The 27,693-nt window shown below is 49.1% G+C and overlaps 1 protein-coding gene across 1 annotated transcript in view; it reads left to right on the top strand.

Moving 5' to 3' along the window:
- The window catches only part of LOC135568985 (E3 ubiquitin-protein ligase TRAF7), a gene marked incomplete at its 5' end in the record, with an annotated part of 50,580 nt that overhangs the window by 2,019 nt on the left and 20,868 nt on the right, over positions 1–27,693 (top strand). The window contains 3 exons of the mRNA XM_065015771.1: positions 4,010–4,132; positions 17,336–17,455; positions 27,235–27,366. Coding sequence (XP_064871843.1) covers positions 4,010–4,132; positions 17,336–17,455; positions 27,235–27,366 — 375 coding nt within the window. The remainder of the gene's footprint in view (positions 1–4,009; positions 4,133–17,335; positions 17,456–27,234; positions 27,367–27,693) is intronic.

Raw genomic sequence — 27,693 nt, 5'->3', positions numbered from 1 at the left:
ACACTACATTACCCTGTTGTGTCGAGGGACTGGTCGTTACCTTTCTAACACTACATTACCCTGTTGTGTCGAGGGACTGGTCTTTACCTCTGCCTTTCTAACACTACATTACCCTGTTGTGTCGAGGGACTGGTCTTTACCTTTCTAACACTACATTACCCTGTTGTGTCGAGGGACTGGTCGTTACCTTTCTAACACTACATTACCCTGTTGTGTCGAGGTACTGGTCGTTACCTTTCTAACACTACATTACCCTGTTGTGTCGAGGGACTGGTCTTTACCTTTCTAACGCTACATTACCCTGTTGTGTCGAGGGACTGGTCGTTACCTTTCTAACGCTACATTACCCTGTTGTGTCGAGGGACTGGTCGTTACCTTTCTAACGCTACATTACCCTGTTGTGTCGAGGGACTGGTCTTTACCTTTCTAACACTACATTACCCTGTTGTGTCGAGGGACTGGTCCTTACCTTTCTAACACTACATTACCCTGTTGTGTCGAGGGACTGGTCTTTACCTTTCTAACACTACATTACCCTGTTGTGTCGAGGGACTGGTCTTTACCTTTCTAACACTACATTACCCTGTTGTGTCGAGGGACTGGTCGTTACCTTTCTAACACTACATTACCCTGTTGTGTCGAGGTACTGGTCGTTACCTTTCTAACACTACATTACCCTGTTGTGTCGAGGGACTGGTCTTTACCTTTCTAACACTACATTACCCTGTTGTGTCGAGGGACTGGTCGTTACCTTTCTAACGCTACATTACCCTGTTGTGTCGAGGGACTGGTCGTTACCTTTCTAACGCTACATTACCCTGTTGTGTCGAGGGACTGGTCTTTACCTTTTTAACGCTACATTACCCTGTTGTGTCGAGGGACTGGTCCTTACCTTTCTAACACTACATTACCCTGTTGTGTCGAGGGACTGGTCTTTACCTTTCTAACACTACATTACCCTGTTGTGTCGAGGGACTGGTCGTTACCTTTCTAACACTACATTACCCTGTTGTGTCGAGGGACTGGTCTTTACCTCTGCCTTTCTAACACTACATTACCCTGTTGTGTCGAGGGACTGGTCTTTACCTTTCTAACACTACATTACCCTGTTGTGTCGAGGGACTGGTCTTTACCTTTCTAACACTACATTACCCTGTTGTGTCGAGGGACTGGTCGTTACCTTTCTAACACTACATTACCCTGTTGTGTCGAGGGACTGGTCTTTACCTTTCTAACACTACATTACCCTGTTGTGTCGAGGGACTGGTCTTTACCTTTCTAACACTACATTACCCTGTTGTGTCGAGGGACTGGTCTTTTCCTTTCTAACACTACATTACCCTGTTGTGTCGAGGGACTGGTCTTTACCTTTCTAACACTACATTACCCTGTTGTGTCGAGGGACTGGTCTTTACCTTTCTAACACTACATTACCCTGTTGTGTCGAGGGACTGGTCTTTACCTTTCTAACGCTACATTACCCTGTTGTGTCGAGGGACTGGTCGTTACCTTTCTAACGCTACATTACCCTGTTGTGTCGAGGGACTGGTCTTTACCTTTCTAACACTACATTACCCTGTTGTGTCGAGGGACTGGTCTTTGCCTTTCTAACACTACATTACCCTGTTGTGTCGAGGGACTGGTCTTTACCTTTCTAACACTACATTACCCTGTTGTGTCGAGGGACTGGTCTTTACCTTTCTAACACTACATTACCCTGTTGTGTCGAGGGACTGGTCTTTACCTTTCTAACGCTACATTACCCTGTTGTGTCGAGGGACTGGTCTTTACCTTTCTAACGCTACATTACCCTGTTGTGTCGAGGGACTGGTCTTTACCTTTCTAACGCTACATTACCCTGTTGTGTCGAGGGACTGGTCTTTACCTTTCTAACGCTACATTACCCTGTTGTGTCGAGGGACTGGTCTTTTCCTTTCTAACGCTACATTACCCTGTTGTGTCGAGGGACTGGTCGTTACCTTTCTAACGCTACATTACCCTGTTGTGTCGAGGGACTGGTCTTTACCTTTCTAACGCTACATTACCCTGTTGTGTCGAGGGACTGGTCTTTACCTCTGCCTTTCTAACACGTTGACATTGTGTTGATTTTTCAACCATTGTGTGTTTGTTTTTAAATCGTTGTCTCGCTGCACGACTCGGCTTCAGCTCCCAGACGGAGGAGTACAGCACCAGTCTGACCTGTTTAACCTTTAACCCCAGGGCTCCTCTTCCTGTATAGCACCAGTCTGACCTGTTTAACCTTTAACATCAGGGCTCCTCTTCCTGTACAGTACCAGTCTGACCTGTTTAACCTTTAACCCCAGGGCTCCTCTTCCTGTACAGTACCTCAGGTCTTCTGATGTGGCTTTTCTACTGAGACGAGAGGACAGACAGAATCACAGAGTTAGAGAGTGAGGGGAGAGAGAGTGAGGGAGAGAGAGTGAGGGAGAGAGAGTGAGGGAGAGAGAGTGAGGGAGAGAGAGTGAGGGAGAGAGAGTGAGGAAGAGAGAGTGAGGAAGAGAGAGTGAGTGAGGGAGAGAGAGACCCCTCCTTGTCAGGGAACTGGGACAGACGGAGGGAGGAATGATCTCACTATTGAAAGGGATTTTCCCTCTTCCACAACTCTGTCTTTCCCTGAAGTGACAATGACATCATCTGCTGTTAACGCCTGGTGTGTGTGTGTGTGTGTGTGTGTGTGTGTGTGTGTGTGTGTGTGTGTGTGTGTGTGTGTGTGTGTGTGTGTGTGTGTGTGATAATACTGCCCTGTTCTAAATGTGTGGTTCTCACCGATCTGTGTCTGTTAACTAATCTCTCTCCTTTTTCACTCTCCTCCTCTCCTCCCTCCCCTCTCTCCCCTCCTCCTCTCCTCCCTCCCCTCTCTCCCCTCCTCTTCCCCTCATGTCTCCCTCCATCCCTCCCGCTCTTCTCTCCCTTCCTCCTCCCCTCTTGTCTCCCTCCCTCCGTCTCCCTCCCTCCCCTCTCTCCCCTCCTCTTCCCCTCTTCTCTCCCTCCCTCCCTCCTCCCTCCCCCTCTCCCCCTCCTCCCTCCCCCTCTCCCTTCCTCCTCCCCTCTTGTCTCCCTCCCTCCGTCTCCCTCCCTCCCCTCGTCTCCCCCTCCCTCCCTCCCTCTCCCCTCCCTCTCCCCCCCTCCCTCCCCCTCCCCCTCTTCCTCTCCTCCTCTCCTCTTCCCCCTCTTCCCTCCCTCTCCCCTCCCTCCCCCTCCCTCCCCCTCTTCCTCTCCTTCCTCCCTCCCTCTCCCCTCCCTCCCCCTCCCCCTCTTCCTCTCCTCCCTCCCTCCCTCCCCCTCTCCCCTCCTCCTCCCCTCCCTCTCCCCTCCCTCCCCCTCCCTTCCTCTCCTCCCTCCCCCTCTTCCTCTCCTCCCTCCCCCTCCCCCTCTTCCTCTCCTCCCTCCCCCTCTTCCTTTCCTCCTCTCCTCTTCCCTCCCTCCCCCTCCCTCCCTCCCTCCCCCTCTTCCCTCCCTCCCCCTCTTCCCTCCCTCCCCCTCTTCCTCTCCTCCCTCCTCTCCTCTTCCCTCCCTCCCTCCCTCCCCCTCTCCCCTCCCCTCCCTCCTTCCTCCCTCCCTCTCCCCTCCCTCCCCCTCTTCCTCTCCCCTCCCCCTCTTCCTCTCCCCTCTCTCCTCTTCCCTCCCTCCCCCTCTTCCTCTCCTCTCCTCTTCTCTCCCCTCCTCCCCCTCCCCCCCTCCCTCCCCCCTCCCCCTCTTCCTCCTCCTCTTCCCTCCCTCTCCCCTCCTCCTCCCTCCCTCCCCCTCTCCCCTCCTCCTCCCCTCCCTCTCCCCTCCCTCCCCCTCTTCCTCTCCTCCCTCCCCCTCTTCCTCTCCTCCCTCCCCCCCCTCTTCCCTCTCCTCCTCTCCTCTTCCCTGCCTCCCTCCCTCCCCCTCCCCCTCTTCCTCTCCCCCTCCCCCATCCCCCTCTTCCTCTCCTCCCTCCCCCTCTTCCTCTCCTCTTCCCTCCCTCCCCCCTCCCTCCTCCTCCCCTCCCTCCTCCCTCCAGGTGTGGGACATAGTGGGGACAGAGTTGAAGCTGAAGAAGGAGTTAACAGGACTGAACCACTGGGTTCGTGCTCTGGTGGCCTCTCAGAACCACCTCTACAGTGGATCATACCAGACCATCAAGGTAGGAGGACAGGAAGTGTGTGTGTGTGTGTCTGTTCTGGGTGGAGGGGGAGAGAGAGGGAGAGAGAGAGGGAGGGAGAGGGAGAGAGAGAGAGGGGGAGAGAGATCATAGTTACAGCATGGGGATGTGTGTGTGTGTGTGTGTATCATAGTTACAGCATGGGGATGTGTGTGTGTGTGTGTGTATCATAGTTACAGCATGGGGATGTGTGTGTGTGTGTGTGTATCATAGTTACAGCATGGGGATGTGTGTGTGTGTGTGTCATCATAGTTAAAGCATGGGGATGTGTGTGTGTGTGTGTGTATCATAGTTACAGCATGGGGATGTGTGTGTGTGTGTGTGTGTGTGTCATCATAGTTACAGCATGGGGATGTGTGTGTGTGTGTGTGTGTGTGTGTGTGTGTGTGTGTGTGTGTGTGTCATCATAGTTACAGCCTGGGGATGTGTGTGTGTGTGTCATCATAGTTACAGCCTGGGGATGTGTGTGTGTGTGTGTGTGTGTGTGTGTGTGTGTGTGTGTGTGTCATCATAGTTAAAGCATGGGGATGTGTGTGTGTGTCATCATAGTTACAGCCTGGGGATGTGTGTGTGTGTGTGTGTGTGTGTGTGTGTCATCATAGTTACAGCCTGGGGATGTGTGTGTGTGTGTGTGTGTGTGTGTGTGTGTGTGTGTGTGTCATCATAGTTACAGCATGGGGATGTGTGTGTGTGTGTGTCATCATAGTTACAGCATGGGGATGTGTGTGTGTGTGTCATCATAGTTACAGCCTGGGGATGTGTGTGTGTGTGTGTGTCATCATAGTTACAGCCTGGGGATGTGTGTGTGTGTGTGTGTCATCATAGTTACAGCCTGGGGATGTGTGTGTGTGTGTGTGTGTGTGTGTGTGTGTCATCATAGTTAAAGCATGGGGATGTGTGTGTGTGCGTGTGTGTGTCATCATAGTTACAGCATGGGGATGTGTGTGTGTGTGTGTGTGTCATCATAGTTACAGCCTGGGGATGTGTGTGTGTGTGTGTGTGTGTGTGTGTGTGTGTCATCATAGTTAAAGCATGGGGATGTGTGTGTGTGCGTGTGTGTGTCATCATAGTTACAGCATGGGGATGTGTGTGTGTGTGTGTGTGTCATCATAGTTACAGCATGGGGATGTGTGTGTGTGTGTGTGTCATCATAGTTACAGCATGGGGATGTGTGTGTGTGTGTGTGTGTCATCATAGTTACAGCATGGGGATGTGTGTGTGTGTGTGTGTGTGTGTGTGTGTGTGTGTGTGTGTGTCATCATAGTTACAGCATGGGGATGTGTGTGTGTGTGTCATCATAGTTACAGCATGGGGATGTGTGTGTGTGTGTGTGTGTGTATCATAGTTACAGCATGGGGATGTGTGTGTGTGTCATCATAGTTACAGCCTGGGGATGTGTGTGTGTGTGTGTGTGTGTGTCATCATAGTTACAGCATGGGTGTGTGTGTGTGTGTGTGTGTGTGTGTGTGTCATCATAGTTACAGCATGGGGATGTGTGTGTGTGTGTGTGTGTGAGAGACGTAGGGTGTGACTGTTCTCTGGTGCCTCACTGTTCTGGGTGGAGGTAGAGACTCTAATGAAGACTCAAGAGAGAGGGAGAGAGAGGGAGGGAGAGAGACAGAGGAGAGGAAACAAGAGAGAGGGAGACAGAGGAGAGGAAACAAGAGAGAGGGAGACAGAGGAAAGGAAACAAGAGAGAGGGAGACAGAGGAGTGGAAACAAGAGAGAGGGAGACAGAGGAGAGGAGAGAGAGGGAGACAGAGGAGAGGAAACAAGAGAGAGGGAGACAGAGGAGTGGAAACAAGAGAGAGGGAGACAGAGGAGAGGAAACAAGAGAGAGGGAGACAGAGGAGTGGAAACAAGAGAGAGGGAGACAGAGGAGTGGAAACAAGAGAGAGGGAGACAGAGGAGAGGAAACAAGAGAGAGGGAGACAGAGGAGTGGAAACAAGAGAGAGGGAGACAGAGGAGTGGAAACAGAGGAAGAAACAAGAGAGGGAGACAGAGGAAAGGAAACAAGAGAGAGGGAGACAGAGGAAAGGAAACGAGAGAGGGAGACAGAGGAGAGGAAACAAGAGAGAGGGAGACAGAGGAGAGGAAACAAGAGAGAGGGAGACAGAGGAGAGGAAACAAGAGAGAGGGAGACAGAGGAAAGGAAACAAGAGAGAGGGAGACAGAGGAGAGGAAACAAGAGAGAGGGAGACAGAGGAGAGGAAACAAGAGAGAGGGAGACAGAGGAGAGGAAACAAGAGAGGAGACAGGAGACAGAGAGACAAAGAAACAAGAGAGAGGGAGACAGAGGAAAGGAAACAAAGAGAGGGAGACAGAGGAGTGGAAACAAGAGAGAGGGAGACAGAGGAAAGGAAACAAGAGAGAGGGAGACAGAGGAGTGGAAACAAGAAGAGGGAGACAGAGGAGTGGAAACAAAGAGAGGGAGACAGAGGAAAGGAAACAAAGAGAGGGAGACAGAGAGAGAGGAAACAAGAGAGAGAGGGAGACAGAGGAGTGGAAACAAGAGAGAGGGAGACAGAGGAGTGGAAACAAGAGAGAGGGAGACAGAGGAGTGGAAACAAGAGAGAGGGAGACAGAGGAGAGGAAACAAGAGAGAGGGAGACAGAGGAGTGGAAACAAGAGAGAGGGAGACAGAGGAAAGGAAACAAGAGAGAGGGAGACAGAGGAGAGGAAACAAGAGAGAGGGAGACAGAGGAGAGGAAACAAGAGAGAGGGAGACAGAGGAGAGGAAACAAGAGAGAGGGAGACAGAGGAGTGGAAACAAGAGAGAGGGAGACAGAGGAGAGGAAACAAGAGAGAGGGAGACAGAGGAGAGGAAACAAGAGAGAGGGAGACAGAGGAGTGGAAACAAGAGAGAGGGAGACAGAGGAAAGGAAACAAGAGAGAGGGAGACAGAGGAGAGGAATATGGAGGTGTTGTGTTCATGAGGGTCTGTCTTCAAGTCTGTCTGTAAAACAAGTGTGGAGGCCAGACAATACTGGCAACATTCTCTCACATCTTTCTTTGTCCCTCTTCTCCTCTCTCTTCTCCATCCCTCTCTTCCTCTCTCCTCTTCCTCTCTTCTCTTCTCTTCCTCTCTTCTCTTCCTCTCTTCTCTTCCTCTCTTCTCTTCCTCTCTTCTCTTCCTCTCTTCTCTTCCTCTCTCTTCTCTTCCTCTCTTCTCTTCCTCTCTTCTCTTCTCTCTCTTCTCTTCCTCTCTTCTCTTCCTCTCTTCTCTTCCTCTCTTCTCTTCCTCTCTTCTCTTCCTCTCTTCTCTTCCTCTCTTCTCTTCCTCTCTCTTCTCTTCCTCTTCTCCATCCCTCTCTTCTCTTCCTCTCTTCTCTTCCTCTCTTCTCTTCCTCTCTTCTCTTCCTCTCTTCTCTTCCTCTCTTCTCTTCTTGCTCTTCCCTTCCTCCTCTTCTCTTCCTCCTCTTCCTCTCTTCTCTTCCTCTCTTCACTTCCTCTCTTCTCCTCTCTCTTCTCCATCCCTCTCTTCTCGCTCTTCTCTTCCTCCTCTTCTCTTCCTCCTCTTCTCTTCCTCCTCTTCTCTTCCTCCTATTCCTCTCTTCTCTTCCTCTCTTCTCTTCCTCCTCTTCCTCTCTTCTCTTCCTGCTCTTCTCTTCTTGCTCTTCTCTTCCTCTCTTCTCTTCCTCTCTCTTCTCTTCCTCTCTTCTCTTCCTCTCTTCTCTTCCTCTCTCCTCTTCCTCTCTCTCTTCTCCTCTCTCTTCTCTTCTCTTCCTCTCTCTTCTCTTCTCTTCCTCTCTTCTCTTCTCTCTCCTCTCCTCTTCTCTTCTCTTCTCTTCTCTTCCTCTCTTCTCTTCCTCTCTCTTCTCTCTCTCTTCCTCTTCTCTTCTCTCTTCTCTCCTCTCTTCCTCTCTCTTCTCCTCCTCTCTTCTCTTCCTCTCTTCTCTTCTCTCTCTTCTCTTCCTCTCTTCTCTTCTCCTCTTCTCTTCCTCTCTTCTCTTCCTCTCTTCTTCTTCCTCTCTCTTCTCTTCCTCTCTTCTCTTCTTCTCTTCTCTTCCTCTCTTCTCTTCTTCTCTTCTCTTCTCTCTTCTCTCCTCTCTTCTCTTCCTCTCTTCTCTTCCTCTCTTCCTCTCTTCTCTCTCTCTTCTTCTTCCTCTCTTCTCTTCCTCTCTTCTCTTTCCTCTCTTCTCTTCCTCTCTTCCTCTTCCTCTCTTCTCTTCCTCTCTTCTCTTCCTCTCTTCTCTTCCTCTTCTCTTCCTCTCTTCTCTTCTCTCTCTCTTCTTCTCTCTCTCTCTTCTCTTCCTCTCTTCTCTTCCTCTCTTCTCTTCCTCTCTTCTCTTCCTCTCTTCTCTTCTCCTCTTCTCTTCTCTCTCTTCTCTTCTCTTCTCTTCTCTCTCTTCTCTTCCTCTCTTCTCTTCCTCTCTTCTCTCTCTTCTCTCTCTTCTCCTCCTCTTCTCTTCTCTTCCTCTTCTCTTCCTCTCTTCTCTTTCTCTCTTCTCTTCCTCTCTTCTCTTCCTCTCTTCTCTTCCTCTCTTCTCTTCCTCTCTTTCTTCTCTCTTCTCTTCCTCTCTTCTCTTCTCTCTTCTCTTCCTCTCTCTTCTCTTCTCTCTCTTCTCTTCCTCTCTTCTCTTCCTCTCTTCTCTTCCTCTCTTCTCTTCCTCTCTTCTCTTCCTCTCTTCTCTTCCTCTCTTCTCTTCCTCCTCTTCTCTTCTCTCTTCTCTTCCTCTCTTCTCTTCCTCTCTTCTCTTCCTCTCTTCTTCCTCTCTTCTCTTCCTCTCTTCTCTTCTCTTCCTCTCTTCCTCTCTTCTCTTCTTGCTCTTCTCTTCCTCTCTTCTCTTCCTCCTCTTCCTCTCTTCTCTTCCTCTCTTCTCTTCCTCTCTTCTCTCTCTCTTCTCTTCCTCCCTCTTCTCTCTTCTCTTCCTCTCTTCCTCTCTCTTCCTCTCTTCTCTTCCTCTCTTCTCTTCCTCCTCTTCCTCTCTCTTCTCTTCTCTCTCTTCTCTTCCTCTCTCTTCTCTCTCTCTTCTCTTCTCTCTCTTCTCTTCCTCTCTCTTCTCTTCCTCTCTTCCTCTCTTCTCTTCTCTCTCTTCCTCTCTCTCTCTCTCTTCTCTTCTTCTCTTCTCTTCTTCTTCTTCTCTTCTCTTCTCTCTTCTCTTCTCTTCCTCTCTTCTCTTCCTCTCTTCTCTTCCTCTCTTCTCTTCTCTCTCTCTTCTCTTCTCTCTCTCTTCTCTCTTCTCTCTTCTCTTCTCTTCTTCTCTTCTCTTCCTCCTCTTCTCTTCCTCTCTTCTCTTCCTCTCTTCTTCTTCTCTTCCTCTCTCTTCTCTCTCTCTTCTCTTCCTCTCTTCTCTTCCTCTTCTCTTCCTCTCTTCTCTTCTCTCTTCTCTTCCTCTCTCTTCTCTTCCTCTCTTCTCTTCTCTCTTCTCTTCTCTCTCTTCTCTTCTCTCTCTTCTCTTCCTCTCTCTTCTCTTCCTCTCTCTTCTCTTCTCTCTCTTCTCTTCTCTCTCTTCTCTTCTTCTCTTCTCTCTTCTCTTCCTCTCTTCTCTTCCTCTCTTCTCTTCCTCTCTCTTCTCTTCTCTCTTCTCTTCTCTCTCTTCTCTTCCTCTCTTCTCTTCTCTCTTCTCTTTCTCTTCTCTTCCTCTCTTCTCTTCCTCTCTTCTCTTCCTCTCTCTTCTCTTCTCTCTTCTCTCCCTCTCTTCTCTTCCTCTCTTCTCTTCCTCTCTTCTCTTCCTCTCTTCTCTTCCTCTCTTCTCTTCTCTCTCTTCTCTTCCTCTCTTCTCTTCCTCTCTTCTCTTCTTCTCTCTTCTCTTCTCTTCTCTCCCTCTCTTCTCTTCCTCTCTTCTCTTCCTCTCTTCTCTTCCTCTCTTCTCTTCTTCTCTTCTCTCTTCTCTTCTCTTCTTCTCTTCCTCTCTTTCTTCCTCTCTTCTCTTCTCTCTCTCTTCTCTCTTCTCTTTCTCTTCTCTTCCTCTTCTCTTCTCTCTTCTCTCCTCTCTCTTCTCTCCTCTCTCTTCTCTTCCTCCTCTTCTCTTCCTCTCTCTTCTCTTCCTCTCTTCTCTTCCTCTCTCTTCTCTTCCTCTCTTCTCTTCTCTCTCTTCTCTTCCTCTCTCTTCTCTTCCTCTCTTCTCTTCCTCTTCTCTTCTCTTCTCTCTCTTCTCTTCCTCTCTTCTCTTCCCTCTCTTCTCTTCCTCTCTTCTCTTCCTCTCTTCTCTTCCTCTCTTCTCTTCCTCTCTTCTCTTCCTCTCTTCTTCTCTCTCTTCTCTTCCTCTTCTTCCCTCTCTTCTCTTCCTCTCTTCTCTTCTCTCTCTTCTCTTCCTCTCTTCTCTTCCTCTCTTCTCTTCCTCTCTCTTCTCTTCCTCTCTTCTCTTCCTCTTCTCTCTCTCTCTCTTCCTCTTCTCTTCCTCTCTTCTCTTCCTCTCTTCTCTTCCTCTCTTCTCTCCTCTCTTCTCTTCTTCTCTCTCTTCTCTTCCTCTTCTTCTCTTCCTCTCTTCTCTTCCTCTCTTCTCTTCCTTCTCTTCTCTTCCTCTCTCTCTTTCTCTTCCTCTCTTCTCTTCCTCTCTCTCTTCTCTCTTCTCTTCCTCTCTTCTCTTCCTCTCTTCTCTCTCTCTTCTCTTCTTCTCTTCTCTTCCTCCTCTTCTCTTCCTCTCTTCTCTTCCTCTCTTCCTCCTTCCTCTCTTCTCTTCCTCTTCTTCTCTTCCTCTCTTCTCTTCCTGCTCTTCTCTTCTTGCTCTTCTCTTCCTCTCTTCTCTTCTCTCTCTTCTCTTCCTCTCTTCTCTTCTCTCTCTCCTCTTCCTTCTCTCTTCTCTTCTCTTCTCTTCTCTTCCTCTCTCTTCTCTTCTCTTCTCTCTTCTCTTCTCTCTTCTCTTCCTCTCTTCTCTTCTCTCTTCTCTTCCTCCTCTTCTCTTCCTCTCTTCTCTTCCTCTCTTCTCTTCTCCTCCTCTTCCTCTCTCTTCTCTTCCTCTCTCTTCTCTTCTTCTCTTCTCTCTTCTCTTCTCTTCTCTTCTCTTCCTCTCTTCTCTTCTCTCTTCTCTTCCTCTCTTCTCTTCCTCTCTTCTCTTCTCTCTTCTCTTCCTCTCTCCTCTTCCTCTCCTCTTCCTCTCTCTTCTCTTCCTCTCTTCTCTTCCTCTTCTCTTCCTCTCTTCTCTTCCTCTCTTCTCTTCTCTTCTCTTCTCTTCTCTTCCTCTCTTCTCTTCCTCTCTTCTCTTCCTCTCTTCTCTTCCTCTCTTCTCTTCTCTCTTCTCTTCCTCCTCTTCTCTTCCTCCTCTTCTCTCTCTTCTCTTCCTCTCTTCTCTTCCTCTCTTCTCTTCCTCTCTTCTCTCTTCTCCATCCCTCTCTTCTCGCTCTTCTCTTCCTCCTCTTCTCTTCCTCCTCTTCCTCTCTTCTCTTCCTCTCTTCTCTTCCTCCTCTTCCTCTCTTCTCTTCCTCTCTCTTCTCTTCCTCCTCTTCCTCTCTTCTCTTCCTCCTCTTCCTCTCTCTTCTCTTCCTCTCTTCTCTTCCTCTCTTCTCTTCCTCTCTTCTCTTCCTCTCTTCTCTTCCTCTCTCTTCCTCTCTCTTCTCTTCCTCCTCTTCCTCTCTTCTCTTCCTCCTCTTCCTCTCTCTTCTCTTCCTCTCTTCTCTTCCTCTCTCTTCCTCTCTTCTCTTCCTCTCTCTTCTCTTCCTCTCTTCTCTTCCTCTCTCTTCTCTTCTTCTCTTCTCTTCTTCTCTTCTCTTCCTCTCCTCTCCTCTCTTCTTGCTCTTCTCTTCTTGCTCTTCCTCTCTCTTCTCTTCCTCCTCTTCTCTTCCTCTCTTCTCTTCCTCTCTTCTCTTCCTCTCTCTTCTCTTCCTCTCTTCTCTTCCTCTCTCTTCTCTTCTTCTCTTCTCTTCCTCTCTTCTCTTCCTCCTCTTCCTCTCTCTTCTCTTCCTCCTCTTCTCTTCCTCTCTTCTCTTCCTCTCTTCTCTTCCTCTCTTCTCCTCTCTCTTCTCTTCCTCTCTTCTCTTCCTCTCTTCTCTTCCTCTTCTCTTTCTCTTCTCTTCCTCTCTTCTCTTCCTCTCTTCTCTTCCTCTCTCTTCTCTTCCTCTCTCTTCTCTTTCTCTCTCTTCTCTCTCTTCTCTCTTCTCTTCCTCTCTTCTCTTCCTCTCTTCTCTTCCTCTCTTCTCTTTCTCTTCTCTTCTCTCTCTTCTCTTCTTCTCTTCTCTTCTCTCTCTCTTCCTCTCTTCTCTTCCTCTCTTCTCTTCCTCTCTCTTCTCTCTTCTTCTCTCTCTTCTCTTCCTCTCTTCTCTTCCTCTCTTCTCTTCCTCTCTTCTCTTCCTCTCTCTTCTCTTCTCTCCTCTCTCTTCTCTTCCTCTCTTCTCTTCCTCTCTCTTCTCTTCCTCTCTTCTCTTCCTCTCTTCTCTTCCTCTCTTCTCTTCTCTCTCTTCTCTTCCTCTCTTCTCTTCCTCTCTTCTCTTCTCTCTCTTCTCTTCTCTCTCTTCTCTTCTCTTCTCTTCCTCTCTTCTCTTCTCTCTCTTCTCTTCCTCTCTTCTCTTCCTCTCTCTTCTCTTCCTCTCTTCTCTTCTCTCTCTTCTCTTCTCTCTTCTCTTCCTCTCTTCTCTTCTCTCTTCTCTTTCTCTCTTCTCTTCCCTCTCTTCTCTTCCTTCCTCTCTTCTCTTCCTCTCTTCTCTTCTCTCTCTTCTCTTCCTCTCTTCTCTTCCTCTCTCTTCTCTTCCTCTCTTCTCTTCCTCTCTTCTCTTCCTCTCTTCTCTTCCTCTCTCTTCTCTTCCTCTCTTCTCTTCTCTTCTCTTCTCTCTCTTCTCTTCTCTTCTCTCTTCTCTTCCTCTCTTCTCTTCCTCTCTTCTCTTCCTCTCTTCTCTTCCTCTCTTCTCTTCCTCTCTCTTCTCTTCCTCTCTCTTCTCTTCCTCTCTTCTCTTCCTCTCTTCTCTTCCTCTCTTCTCTTCCTCTCTCTTCTCTTCCTCTCTTCTCTTCCTCTCTCTTCTCTTCCTCTCTCTTCTCTTCCTCTCTTCTCTTTCCTCTCTCTTCTCTCTTTCTCTCTTCTCTTCCTCTCTTCTCTTCCTCTCTTCTCTTCTCTCTCCTCTTCCTCTCTCTCCTCTTCCTCTCTCTTCTCTTCCTCTCTTCTCTTCCTCTCTCTTCTCTTCCTCTCTCTTCTCTTCCTCTCTTCTCTTCCTCTCTCTTCTCTTCCTCTCTCTTCTCTTCCTCTCTCTTCTCTTCCTCTTCTCTTCTCTTCCTCTCTCTTCTCTTCCTCTCTTCTCTTCCTCTCTCTTCTCTTCCTCTCTTCTCTTCCTCTCTTCTCTTCCTCTCTCTCCTCTTCCTCTCTCTCTCTTCCTCTCTCTCTTCTCTCTCTCTTCTCTTCCTCTCTCTTCTCTTCTCTTCCTCTCTTCTCTTCCTCTCTTCTCTTCTCTCTCTTCTCTTCCTCTCTTCTCTTCCTCTCTCTCTTCTCTCTCTCCTCCCTCTCTTCTCTTCCTCTCTCTTCTCTTCCTCTCTCTTCTCTTCCTCTCTCTTCTCTTCTCTTCTCTTCTCTTCCTCTCTCTTCTCTTCTCTCTTCTCTTCCTCTCTTCTCTTCCTCTCTCTCTTCCTCTCTCTTCTCTTCCTCTCTCTTCTCTTCCTCTCTTCTCTTCCTCTCTCTCTTCTCTTCCTCTTCTCTTCTCTTCCTCTCTCTTCTCTTCTCTTCCTCTCTCTTCTCTTCCTCTCTTCTCTTCCTCTCTCTTCTCTTCCTCTCTTCTCTTCCTCTCTCCTCTTCCTCTCTCTCCTCTTCCTCTCTCTCCTCTTCCTCTCTCTCTTCTCCTCTCTCTTCTCTTCCTCTCTCTTCTCTTCTCTTCCTCTCTTCTCTTCCTCTCTTCTCTTCCTCTCTCTCCTCTTCCTCTCTTCTCTTCTCCTCTCTCTTCTCTTCTCTTCCTCTCTCTTCTCTTCCTCTCTTCTCTTCCTCTCTTCTCTTCCCTCTCTTCTCTTCCTCTCTCTTCTCTTCCTCTCTCTTCTCTTCCTCTCTCTTCTCTTCCTCTCTTCTCTTCCTCTCTTCTCTTCCTCTCTCTTCTCTTCCTCTCTCTTCTCTTCCTCTCTTCTCTTCCTCTCTCCTCTTCCTCTCTTCTCTTCCTCTCTTCTCTTCCTCTCTCTTCTCTTCTCTCTCTTCTCTTCCTCTCTCTTCTCTTCCTCTCTCTTCTCTTCCTCTCTCTTCTCTTCCTCTCTCTTCTCTTCCTCTCTCTTCTCTTCCTCTCTCTTCTCTTCCTCTCTCTTCTCTCCTCTCTTCTCTTCCTCTCTTCTCTTCCTCTCTCTTCTCTTCCTCTCTTCTCTTCCTCTCTCTTCTCTTCCTCTCTTCTCTTCCTCTCTCTTCTCTTCCTCTCTCTTCTCTTCCTCTCTCTTCTCTTCTCTCTCTTCTCTTCCTCTCTCTTCTCTTCCTCTCTTCTCTTCTCTCTCTTCTCTTCCTCTCTCTTCTCTTCCTCTCTTCTCTTCCTCTCTTCTCTTCTCTCTCTCTCTTCCTCTCTTCTCTTCCTCCTCTCTTCCTCTCTTCTCTTCCTCTCTTCTCTTCCTCTCTTCTCTTCCTCTCTTCTCTTCCCTCTTCTCTTCCTCTCTTCTCTTCCTCTCTTCTCTTCCTCTCTCTTCTCTTCCTCTCTTCTCTTCCCTCTCTTCTCTTCCTCTCTTCTCTTCCTCTCTCTTCTCTTCCTCTCTTCTCTTCCTCTCTCTTCTCTTCCTCTCTCTCTCTTCTCTCTCCTCTCCTCTCTTCTCTTCTCTCTTCCTCTCTTCTCTTCTCTCTCTCTTCTCTTCTCTTCCTCTCTTCTCTTCCTCTCTCTTCTCTTCCTCTCTCTTCTCTTCCTCTCTCTTCTCTTCCTCTCTTCTCTTCTCTCTCTTCTCTTCCTCTCTTCTCTTCCTCTCTTCTCTTCCTCTCTTCTCTTCCTCTCTTCTCTTCCTCTCTTCTCTTCCTCTCTCTTCTCTCTCTCTCCTCCTCTCCTCTTCCTCTTCCTCTCTCTCCTCTCCTCTTCTCTTCTCTCCTCTCTCTCCTCTTCCTCTCTCTTCTCTTCCTCTCTCTCCTCTTCCTCTCTCTCCTCTTCCTCTCTCTCCTCTTCCTCTCTCTTCTCTTCCTCTCTTCTCTTCCTCTCTTCTCTTCTTCTCTTCTCTTCCTCTTCTCCTCTCTCTTCTCCATCCCTCTCTTCTCTTCCTCCTCTTCCTCTCTTCTCTTCCTCTCTTCTCTTCCTCTCTTCTCCATCCCTCTCTTCTCGCTCTCTACTCTTCCTCTCTTCTCTTCCTCTCTACTCTTCCTCTCTCTTCTCCTCTCTCTACTCTTCCTCTCTTCTCCTCCTCTCTTCTCTTCCTCTCTTCTCTTCCTCTTCTCCATCCCTCTCTTCTCTTCCTCTCTTCTCTTCCTCTCTTCTCTTCCCCTCTTCTCTTCCTCTCTTCTCTTCCTCTCTTCTCTTCCCCTCTTCTCTTCCTCTCTTCTCCTCTCTTCTCCTCTCTCTTCTCCATCCCTCTCTTCTCTTCCTCTCTTCTCTTCCTCTCTTCTCCTCTCTCTTCTCCATCCCTCTCTTCCTCTCTTCTCCATCCCTCTCTTCTCTTCCTCTCTTCTCCATCCCTCTCTTCCTCTCTTCTCCATCCCTCTCTTCTCTTCCTCTCTTCTCTCTCTTCTCCATCCCTCTCTTTCCCCCTCTCTTCTCTCTCTTCTCCATCCCTCTCTTCTCCATCCCTCTCTTCTCTTCCTTTCTCCTCTCTTCCTCATCCCTCTCTTCTCCATCCCTCTCTTCTCCTCTCTCTTCTCCATCCCTCTCTTCTCCTCTCTCTTCGCCATCCCTCTCTTCTCCTCTCTCTTCACCATCCCTCTCTTCTCCTCTCTCTTCTCCATCCCTCTCTTCTCCTCTCTCTTCTCCATCCCTCTCTTCTCCTCTCTCTTCTCCATCCCTCTCTTCTCCTCTCTCTTCTCCATCCCTCTCTTCTCCTCTCTCTTCTCCATCCCTCTCTTCTCCTCTCTCTTCTCCATCCCTCTCTTCTCCTCTCTCTTCTCCATCCCACTCTTCTCCTCTCTCTTCTCCATCCCTCTCTTCTCCTCTCTCCACCACATCATGGCATGTTTTGGAGGAGCTCTCTGATTGGTGGAGCATGTGAACATTCCACCATTGCTATGGGGATGGAAGTTGATGACTTGCAGCTGTGGTTTCTGTCTTTCTACAGCTGATAAGAGAATCTGTCTGTCTATTTATTTGTGTTCTCTGGCTTCAGTACAGTGAATAACAATTCTAGAGACTTAATAAAAGTCTCCTCCCTCTCCTCTCCTCCCTCCTCTCTCCTCCCTCCTACCCTCCTCTCTCCTACCCTCCTCTCTCTCCTACCCTCCTCTCTCTCCTACCCTCCTCTCTCCTACCCTCCTCTCTCCTCCCTCCTCTCTCCTCTCTCCTCCCTCCTCTCTCCTCTCTCCTACCCTCCTCTCTCCTCCCCCTCTCCTCCTCTCTCCTCCCTCCTCTCTCCTACCCTCCTCTCTCCTCCCTCCCCTCTCTCCTCCCTCCTCTCTCCTCCCTCCTCTCTCCTCCCCTCCCTCTCCTCTCCTACCCTCCTCTCTCCTACCCTCCTCTCTCCTACCCTCCTCTCTCCTACCCTCCCTCTCCTCCTCCCTCCTCTCTCTCTACCCTCCTCTCTCCTCCCCTCCCTCTCCTCTCCTACCCTCCTCTCTCCTCTCTCCTACCCTCCCCTCTCCTACCCTCCCCTCTCCTACCCTCCTCTCTCCTCCCCCTCCCTCTCCTCTCCTACCCTCCTCTCTCCTCCCTCTCCTACCCTCCTCTCTCCTCCCTCTCCTCTCCTCCCTCCTCTCTCCTCCCCTCCTCTCTCCTCCCTCTCCCCCTCCTCTCTCCTCCCTCTCCCCTCCTCTCTCCTCCCTCTCCCCCTCTCCTCTCCTCCCTCTCCCCCTCCTCTCTCCTCTCTCCTCTCTCCTCTCTCCTCTCTCTCCTCTCCTCCCTCTCCCCCTCTCCTCTCTCTCCTCCCTCCTCTCTCCTCCCCTCCCTCTCCTCCCTCTCCCCCTCTCTCCTCCCTCCTCCCTCCTCTCTCCTCCCCTCCCCTCTCTCCTCCCTCTCCCCCTCCTCTCTCCTCCCTCCTCTCTCCTCCCCTCCTCTCTCCTCCCTCTCCCCCTCCTCTCTCCTCCCTCTCCCCCTCCTCTCTCCTCCCTCTCCCCCTCCTCTCTCCTCCCCCTCCTCCCTCTCCCCTCCCCCTCTCCTCTCCTCCCTCTCCCCCTCCTCTCTCCTCCCCTCCTCTCTCCTCCCTCTCCCCCTCCCCCTCTCCTCTCCCCGGTCATCAGATCTGGGACATCCGTTCCCTGGACTGTGTTCATGTCCTCCAGACCAGTGGGGGCAGTGTCTATTCCATCGCTGTCACCAACCATCACATCGTCTGTGGCACCTACGAGAACCTTATACACGTAAGACACACACACACACACTGTCCTACAGAGATACATATGTCCTCAAGGGGACATGATTTATACTGTCCTCAAGGGGACATGATTTATACTGTCCTCAAGGGGACAGGGGACATGATTTATACTGTCCTCAAGGGGACATGATTTATACTGTCCTCAAGGGGACATGATTTATACTGTCCTCAAGGGGACAGGGGACATGATTTATACTGTCCTCAAGGGGACATGATTTATACTGTCCTCAAGGGGACATGATTTATACTGTCCTCAAGGGGACATGATTTATACCGTCCTCAAGGGGACATGATTTATACTGTCCTCAAGGGGACATGATTTATACTGTCCTCAAGGGGACATGATTTATACTGTCCTCAAGGGGACATGATTTATACTGTCCTCAAGGGGACATGATTTATACTGTCCTCAAGGGGACATGATTTATACCGTCCTCAAGGGGACATGATTTATACTGTCCTCAAGGGGACATGATTTATACCGTCCTCAAGGGGACATGATTTATACCGTCCTCAAGGGGACAGGGGACATGATTTATACTGTCCTCAATGGGACAGGGGACATGATTTATACCGTCCTCAAGGGGACATGATTTATACCGTCCTCAAGGGGACGGGACATGATTTATACCGTCCTCAAGGGGACATGATTTATACCGTCCTCAAGGGGACATGATTTATACTGTCCTCAAGGGGACATGATTTATACCGTCCTCAAGGGGACATGATTTATACTGTCTTCAAGGGGACATGATTTATACCGTCCTCAAGGGGACATGATTTATACCGTCCTCAAGGGGACAGGGGACATGATTTATACTGTCCTCAAGGGGACATGATTTATACTGTCCTCAAGGGGACAGGGGACATGATTTATACCGTCCTCAAGGGGACATGATTTATACCGTCCTCAAGGGGACAGGGGACATGATTTATACTGTCCTCAAGGGGACATGATTTATACTGTCCTCAAGGGGACATGATTTATACCGTCCTCAAGGGGACATGATTTATACTGTCCTCAAGGGGACAGGGGACATGATTTATGCCGTCCTCAAGGGGACATGATTTATACTGTCCTCAAGGGGACAGGGGACATGATTTATACTGTCCTCAATGGGACAGGGGACATGATTTATACTGTCCTCAAGGGGACATGATTTATACTGTCCTCAAGGGGACATGATTTATACTGTCCTCAAGGGGACATGATTTATACCGTCCTCAAGGGGACATGATTTATACTGTCCTCAAGGGGACAGGGGACATGATTTATACTGTCCTCAAGGGGACATGATTTATGCCGTCCTCAAGGGGACATGATTTATACTGTCCTCAAGGGGACATGATTTATACTGTCCTCAAGGGGACATGATTTATACTGTCCTCAATGGGACATGATTTATACTGTCCTCAATGGGACATGATTTATACTGTCCTCAATGGGACATGATTTATACTGTCCTCAAGGGGACATGATTTATACTGTCCTCAAGGGGACATGATTTATACTGTCCTCAAGGGGACATGATTTATACTGTCCTCAAGGGGACATGATTTATACCGTCCTCAAGGGGACAGGGGACATGATTTATACTGTCCTCAATGGGACATGATTTATACTGTCCTCAATGGGACATGATTTATACTGTCCTCAAGGGGACAGGGGACATGATTTATACTGTCCTCAAGGGGACATGAGGACAGTATAAATCAAGGGGACAGGGGACATGATTTATACTGTCCTCAAGGGGACATGATTTATGCCGTCCTCAAGGGGACATGATTTATACCGTCCTCAAGGGGACATGATTTATACTGTCCTCAAGGGGACAGGGGGATTTATACAGGGGACATGATTTATACCGTCCTCGAGGGGACATGATTTATACCGTCCTCGAGGGGACATGATTTATACCGTCCTCAAGGGGACATGATTTATACCGTCCTCAAGGGGACATGATTTATACTGTCCTCAAGGGGACAGGGGACATGATTTATACCGTCCTCGAGGGGACAGGGGACATGATTTATACCGTCCTCGAGGGGACATGATTTATACCGTCCTCGAGGGGACATGATTTATACCGTCCTCGAGGGGACATGATTTATACCGTCCTCGAGGGGACATGATTTATACCGTCCTCGAGGGGACATGATTTATACCGTCCTCGAGGGGACATGATTTATACCGTCCTCGAGGGGACATGATTTATACCGTCCTCAAGGGGACATGATTTATGCCGTCCTCGAGGGGACATGATTTATACCGTCCTCAAGGGGACATGATTTATACTGTCCTCAAGGGGACAGGGGACATGATTTATACCGTCCTCGAGGGGACATGATTTATACTGTCCTCAAGGGGACAGGGGACATGATTTATACCGTCCTCAAGGGGACATGATTTATACTGTCCTCAAGGGGACATGATTTATACTGTCCTCGAGGGGACAGGGGACATGATTTATGCCGTCCTCGAGGGGACATGATTTATACTGTCCTCAAGGGGACAGGGGACATGATTTATACTGTCCTCGAGGGGACATGATTTATACTGTCCTCAAGGGGACATGATTTATACTGTCCTCAAGGGGACAGGGGACATGATTTATACTGTCCTCAAGGGGACATGATTTATACTGTCCTCAAGGGGACAGGGGACATGATTTATACTGTCCTCAAGGGGACCTGATTTATACCGTCCTCAAGGGGACATGATTTATACCGTCCTCAAGGGGACATGATTTATACCGTCCTCAAGGGGACATGATTTATACTGTCCTCAAGGGGACATGATTTATACTGTCCTCAAGGGGACATGATTTATACTGTCCTCAAGGGGACATGATTTATACTGTCCTCAAGGGGACATGATTTATACTGTCCTCAAGGGGACATGATTTATACCGTCCTCAAGGGGACACGATTTATACCGTCCTCAAGGGGACAGGGGACATGATTTATACTGTCCTCAATGGGACAGGGGACATGATTTATACTGTCCTCAAGGGGACATGATTTATACTGTCCTCAAGGGGACAGGGGACATTATTTATACCGTCCTCAAGGGGACATGATTTATACTGTCCTCAAGGGGACAGGGGACATGATTTATACTGTCCTCAAGGGGACATGATTTATACCGTCCTCAAGGGGACATGATTTATACTGTCCTCAAGGGGACAGGGGACATGATTTATACTGTCCTCAAGGGGACATGATTTATGCCGTCCTCAAGGGGACATGATTTATGCCGTCCTCAAGGGGACATGATTTATGCCGTCCTCAAGGGGACATGATTTATACTGTCCTCAAGGGGACATGATTTATACTGTCCTCAAGGGGACATGATTTATACCGTCCTCAAGGGGACATGATTTATACCGTCCTCAAGGGGACAGGGGACATGATTTATACTGTCCTCAATGGGACAGGGGACATGATTTATACTGTCCTCAAGGGGACATGATTTATACTGTCCTCAAGGGGACAGGGGACATGATTTATACTGTCCTCAAGGGGACATGAGGACAGTATAAATCAAGGGGACAGGGGACATGATTTATACTGTCCTCAAGGGGACATGATTTATACTGTCCTCAAGGGGACATGATTTATGCCGTCCTCAAGGGGACATGATTTATACTGTCCTCAAGGGGACATGATTTATACTGTCCTCAAGGGGACAGGGGACATGATTTATACCGTCCTCGAGGGGACATGATTTATACCGTCCTCGAGGGGACATGATTTATACTGTCCTCGAGGGGACATGATTTATACCGTCCTCGAGGGGACATGATTTATACTGTCCTCGAGGGGACATGATTTATACTGTCCTCAAGGGGACATGATTTATACTGTCCTCAAGGGGACATGATTTATACTGTCCTCAAGGGGACAGGGGACATGATTTATACTGTCCTCAAGGGGACATGATTTATACTGTCCTCAAGGGGACAGGGGACATGATTTATACCGTCCTCAAGGGGACATGATTTATACCGTCCTCAAGGGGACATGATTTATACTGTCCTCAAGGGGACTTGATTTAGACTGTCCTCAAGGGGACAGGGGACATGATTTATACTGTCCTCAAGGGGACATGATTTATACTGTCCTCAAGGGGACATGATTTATACTGTCCTCAAGGGGACAAGATTTATACTGTCCTCAAGGGGACATGATTTATACTGTCCTCAAGGGGACATGATTTATACTGTCCTCAAGCGGACGGGGGACATGATTTATGCCGTCCTCAAGGGGACAGGGGACCTGATTTATACTGTCCTCAAGGGGACGGGGGACATGATTTATGCCGTCCTCAAGGGGACATGATTTATACTGTCCTCAAGGGGACAGGGGACATGATTTATACCGTCCTCAAGGGGACATGATTTATACCGTCCTCAAGGGGACATGATTTATACCGTCCTCAAGGGGACATGATTTATACCGTCCTCAAGGGGACATGATTTATACTGTCCTCAAGGGGACATGATTTAGACTGTCCTCAAGGGGACAGGGGACATGATTTATACTGTCCTCAAGGGGACATGATTTATACCGTCCTCAAGGGGACATGATTTATACCGTCCTCAAGGGGACAGGGGACATGATTTATACTGTCCTCAAGGGGACATGATTTATACCGTCCTCAAGGGGACATGATTTATACCGTCCCCAAGGGGACATGATTTATACCGTCCCCAAGGGGACATGATTTATACCGTCCTCAAGGGGACAGGGGACATGATTTATACTGTCTTCAAGGGGACATGATTTATACTGTCTTCAAGGGGACATGAGTTATACTGTCCTCAAGGGGACATGATTTATGCTGTCCTCAAGGGGACATGATTTATACTGTCCTCAAGGGGACATGATTTATACTGTCCTCAAGGGGACATGATTTATGCTGTCCTCAAGGGGACAGAGGACATGATTTATACTGTCCTCAAGGGGACAGGGGACATGATTTATGTAATATTATAATATTATTTATTGGGTATTTACGACAGGTTCAGTGGCTGTATGAATGTTGGCTCTGTCGTCCTCCATATCAGCATCGGGTTGGACATGAGGCTGTCAGCATCTGGTTGGACATGAGGCTGTCAGCATCTGGTTGGACATGAGGCTGTCAGCATCGGGTTGGACATGAGGCTGTAGCCAATACCCATATCAGCATCTGGTTGGACATGAGGCTGTCAGCATCTGGTTGGACATGAGGCTGTCAGCATCAGGTTGGACATGAGGCTGTAGCCAATACCCAGATCAGCATCGGGTTGGACATGAGGCTGTAGCCAATACCCATATCAGCATCAGGTTGGACATGAGGCTGTCAGCATCTGGTTGGACATGAGGCTGTCAGCATCTGGTTGGACATGAGGCTGTCAGCATCTGGTTGGACATGAGGCTGTCAGCATCTGGTTGGACATGAGGCTGTCAGCATCGGGTTGGACATGAGGCTGTAGCCAATACCCATATCAGCATCAGGTTGGACATGAGGCTGTCAGCATCTGGTTGGACATGAGGCTGTCAGCATCTGGTTGGACATGAGGCTGTCAGCATCTGGTTGGACATGAGGCTGTCAGCATCTGGTTGGACATGAGGCTGTCAGCATCTGGTTGGGCATGAGGCTGTCAGCATCTGGTTGGGCATGAGGCTGTCAGCATCTGGTTGGACATGAGGCTGTCAGCATCTGGTTGGACATGAGGCTGTCAGCATCTGATTGGACATGAGGCTGTCAGCATCAGGTTGGACATGAGGCTGTAGCCAATACCCATATCAGCATCGGGTTGGACATGAGGCTGTCAGCATCGGGTTGGACATGAGGCTGTCAGCATCTGGTTGGACATGAGGCTGTCAGCATCTGGTTGGACATGAGGCTGTAGCCAATACCCAGATCAGCATCTGGTTGGACATGAGGCTGTCAGCATCTGGTTGGACATGAGGCTGTCAGCATCTGGTTGGACATGAGGCTGTCAGCATCTGGTTGGACATGAGGCTGTAGCCAATACCCAGATCAGCATCTGGTTGGACATGAGGCTGTAGCCAATACCCAGATCAGCATCGGGTTGGACATGAGGCTGTAGCCAATACCCATGTCAGCATCTGATTGGACATGAGGCTGTAGCCAATACCCAGATCAGCATCGGGTTGGACATGAGGCTGTCAGCATCTGGTTGGACATGAGGCTGTCAGCATCTGATTGGACATGAGGCTGTCAGCATCTGGTTGGACATGAGGCTGTCAGCATCTGGTTGGACATGAGGCTGTCAGCATCTGGTTGGACATGAGGCTGTAGCCAATACCCATATCAGCATCTGGTTGGACATGAGGCTGTCAGCATCTGGTTGGACATGAGGCTGTCAGCATCTGGTTGGACATGAGGCTGTCAGCATCTGGTTGGACATGAGGCTGTCAGCATCTGGTTGGACATGAGGCTGTCAGCATCTAGTTGGACATGAGGCTGTCAGCATCTAGTTGGACATGAGGCTGTCAGCATCTGGTTGGACATGAGGCTGTCAGCATCTGGTTGGACATGAGGCTGTCAGCATTGGGTTGGACATGAGGCTATCAGCATCGGGTTGGACATGAGGCTGTCAGCATCTGGTTGGACATGAGGCTGTAGCCAATACCCAGATCAGCATCTGATTGGACATGAGGCTGTCAGCATCGGGTTGGACATGAGGCTGTCAGCATCTGGTTGGACATGAGGCTGTCAGCATCGGGTTGGACATGAGGCTGTCAGCATCTGGTTGGACATGAGGCTGTCAGCATCGGGTTGGACATGAGGCTGTAGCCAATACCCATATCAGCATCTGGTTGGACATGAGGCTGTCAGCATCTGGTTGGACATGAGGCTGTCAGCATCGGGTTGGACATGAGGCTGTCAGCATCTGGTTGGACATGAGGCTGTAGCCAATACCCAGATCAGCATCTGATTGGACATGAGGCTGTAGCCAATACCCATGTCAGCATCTGATTGGACATGAGGCTGTAGCCAATACCCATGTCAGCATCTGATTGGACATGAGGCTGTAGCCAATACCCATGTCAGCATCTGATTGGACATGAGGCTGTAGCCAATACCCATATCAGCATCTGATTGGACATGAGGCTGTAGCCAATACCCATGTCAGCATCTGATTGGACATGAGGCTGTAGCCAATACCCATGTCAGCATCTGATTGGACATGAGGCTGTAGCCAATACCCATGTCAGCATCTGATTGGACATGAGGCTGTAGCCAATACCCATGTCAGCATCTGATTGGACATGAGGCTGTAGCCAATACCCAGATCAGCATCTGATTGGACATGAGGCTGTAGCCAATACCCAGATCAGCATCTGATTGGACATGAGGCTGTAGCCAATACCCAGATCAGCATCTGATTGGACATGAGGCTGTAGCCAATACCCATGTCAGCATCTGATTGGACATGAGGCTGTAGCCAATACCCAGATCAGCATCTGATTGGACATGAGGCTGTAGCCAATACCCATGTCAGCATCTGATTGGACATGAGGCTGTAGCCAATACCCATGTCAGCATCTGATTGGACATGAGGCTGTAGCCAATACCCATGTCAGCATCTGATTGGACATGAGGCTGTAGCCAATACCCATATCAGCATCTGATTGGACATGAGGCTGTAGCCAATACCCATGTCAGCATCTGATTGGACATGAGGCTGTAGCCAATACCCATATCAGCATCTGATTGGACATGAGGCTGTAGCCAATACCCATATCAGCATCTGATTGGACATGAGGCTGTAGCCAATACCCATATCAGCATCTGATTGGACATGAGGCTGTAGCCAATACCCATATCAGCATCTGATTGGACATGAGGCTGTAGCCAATACCCATATCAGCATCTGATTGGACATGAGGCTGTAGCCAATACCCAGATCAGCATCTGATTGGACATGAGGCTGTAGCCAATACCCATATCAGCATCTGATTGGACATGAGGCTGTAGCCAATACCCAGATCAGCATCTGATTGGACATGAGGCTGTAGCCAATACCCATATCAGCATCTGATTGGACATGAGGCTGTAGCCAATACCCATATCAGCATCTGATTGGACATGAGGCTGTAGCCAATACCCATATCAGCATCTGATTGGACATGAGGCTGTAGCCAATACCCATGTCAGCATCTGATTGGACATGAGGCTGTAGCCAATACCCATATCAGCATCTGATTGGACATGAGGCTGTAGCCAATACCCATATCAGCATCTGATTGGACATGAGGCTGTAGCCAATACCCATATCAGCATCTGATTGGACATGAGGCTGTAGCCAATACCCATATCAGCATCTGATTGGACATGAGGCTGTAGCCAATACCCAGATCAGCATCTGATTGGACATGAGGCTGTAGCCAATACCCAGATCAGCATCTGATTGGACATGAGGCTGTAGCCAATACCCATATCAGCATCTGATTGGACATGAGGCTGTAGCCAATACCCATATCAGCATCTGATTGGACATGAGGCTGTAGCCAATACCCATATCAGCATCTGATTGGACATGAGGCTGTAGCCAATACCCATATCAGCATCTGATTGGACATGGCTTTTAATTTTTTTTTAAATTTAATGTAAGATGGAAAAATAGATTTAGAATATTATTCCAATGTTGGCCTCTCTGATCCAATTCTGATCGCAGTAATTGTTTTTGATGTTGTGATATTAAATAAAAATAATAAGAATGTACTTGGCCAACTTCCTGTCCTGGACAATAGGGGACAGGAAGTTAACGGATCTCTGATGTGTTCTCTTAGGTCTGGGATATAGAGTCTCAGGTCCGGACCCTAACAGGTCATGTAGGGGAACAGTGTTTTTAATGTGGATCTCTGATGTGTTCTCTAGGTCTGGGATATAGAGTCTCAGGTCCGGACCCTAACAGGTCATGTAGGTCTGGGATATAGAGTCTCAGGTCCGGACCCTAACAGGTCATGTAGGTCTGGGATATAGAGTCTCAGGTCCGGACCCTAACAGGTCATGTAGGTCTGGGATATAGAGTCTCAGGTCCGGACCCTAACAGGTCATGTAGGTCTGGGATATAGAGTCTCAGGTCCGGACCCTAACAGGTCATGTAGGTCTGGGATATAGAGTCTCAGGTCCGGACCCTAACAGGTCATGTAGGTCTGGGATATAGAGTCTCAGGTCCGGACCCTAACAGGTCATGTGGGTCTGGGATATAGAGTCTCAGGTCCGGACCCTAACAGGTCATGTAGGTCTGGGATATAGAGTCTCAGGTCCGGACCCTAACAGGTCATGTAGGTCTGGGATATAGAGTCTCAGGTCCGGACCCTAACAGGTCATGTAGTTCTGGGATATAGAGTCTCAGGTCCGGACCCTAACAGGTCATGTAGGTCTGGGATATAGAGTCTCAGGTCCGGACCCTAACAGGTCATGTAGGTCTGGGATATAGAGTCTCAGGTCCGGACCCTAACAGGTCATGTGGGTCTGGGATATAGAGTCTCAGGTCCGGACCCTAACAGGTCATGTAGGTCTGGGATATAGAGTCTCAGGTCCGGACCCTAACAGGTCATGTAGGTCTGGGATATAGAGTCTCAGGTCCGGACCCTAACAGGTCATGTAGGTCTGGGATATAGAGTCTCAGGTCCAGACCCTAACAGGTCATGTAGGTCTGGGATATAGAGTCTCAGGTCCGGACCCTAACAGGTCATGTGGGGGACAGTGTTTTTAATGTGGATCTCTGATTTGTTCTCTAGGTCTGGGATATAGAGTCCAAGGAGCAGGTCCGAACCCTAACAGGTCATGTGGGAACAGTGTACGCTCTAGCAGTCATCTCTACACCAGACCAGACCAAGGTGTTCAGCGCCTCCTATGACCGCTCACTCAGGGTAAGTCTGTCTCTTACCGTCTGTCTCTCTTACCGTCTGTCTCTTAGCGTCTGTCTCTCTGACCGTCTGTCTCTGACCGTCTGTCTCTTAGCGTCTGTCTCTCTGACCGTCTGTCTCTGACCGTCTGTCTCTGACCGTCTGTCTCTTACCGTCTGCCTCTCTTACCGTCTGCCTCTTACCGTCTGCCTCTTACCGTCTGCCTCTTACCGTCTGTCTCTTACCGTCTGTCTCTTACCGTCTGTCTCTTACCGTCTGTCTCTTACCGTCTGTCTCTGACCGTCTGTCTCTGACCGTTTGTCTCTGACCGTTTGTCTCTCTGACCGTTTG

The sequence above is a fragment of the Oncorhynchus nerka genome, unplaced genomic scaffold (assembly GCF_034236695.1).
Source record: "Oncorhynchus nerka isolate Pitt River unplaced genomic scaffold, Oner_Uvic_2.0 unplaced_scaffold_1285, whole genome shotgun sequence".
Taxonomy (NCBI): domain Eukaryota; kingdom Metazoa; phylum Chordata; class Actinopteri; order Salmoniformes; family Salmonidae; genus Oncorhynchus; species Oncorhynchus nerka.
Note: the sequence above shows the minus strand (reverse complement) of the source record. Positions and strands in the feature narration are given on the sequence as shown.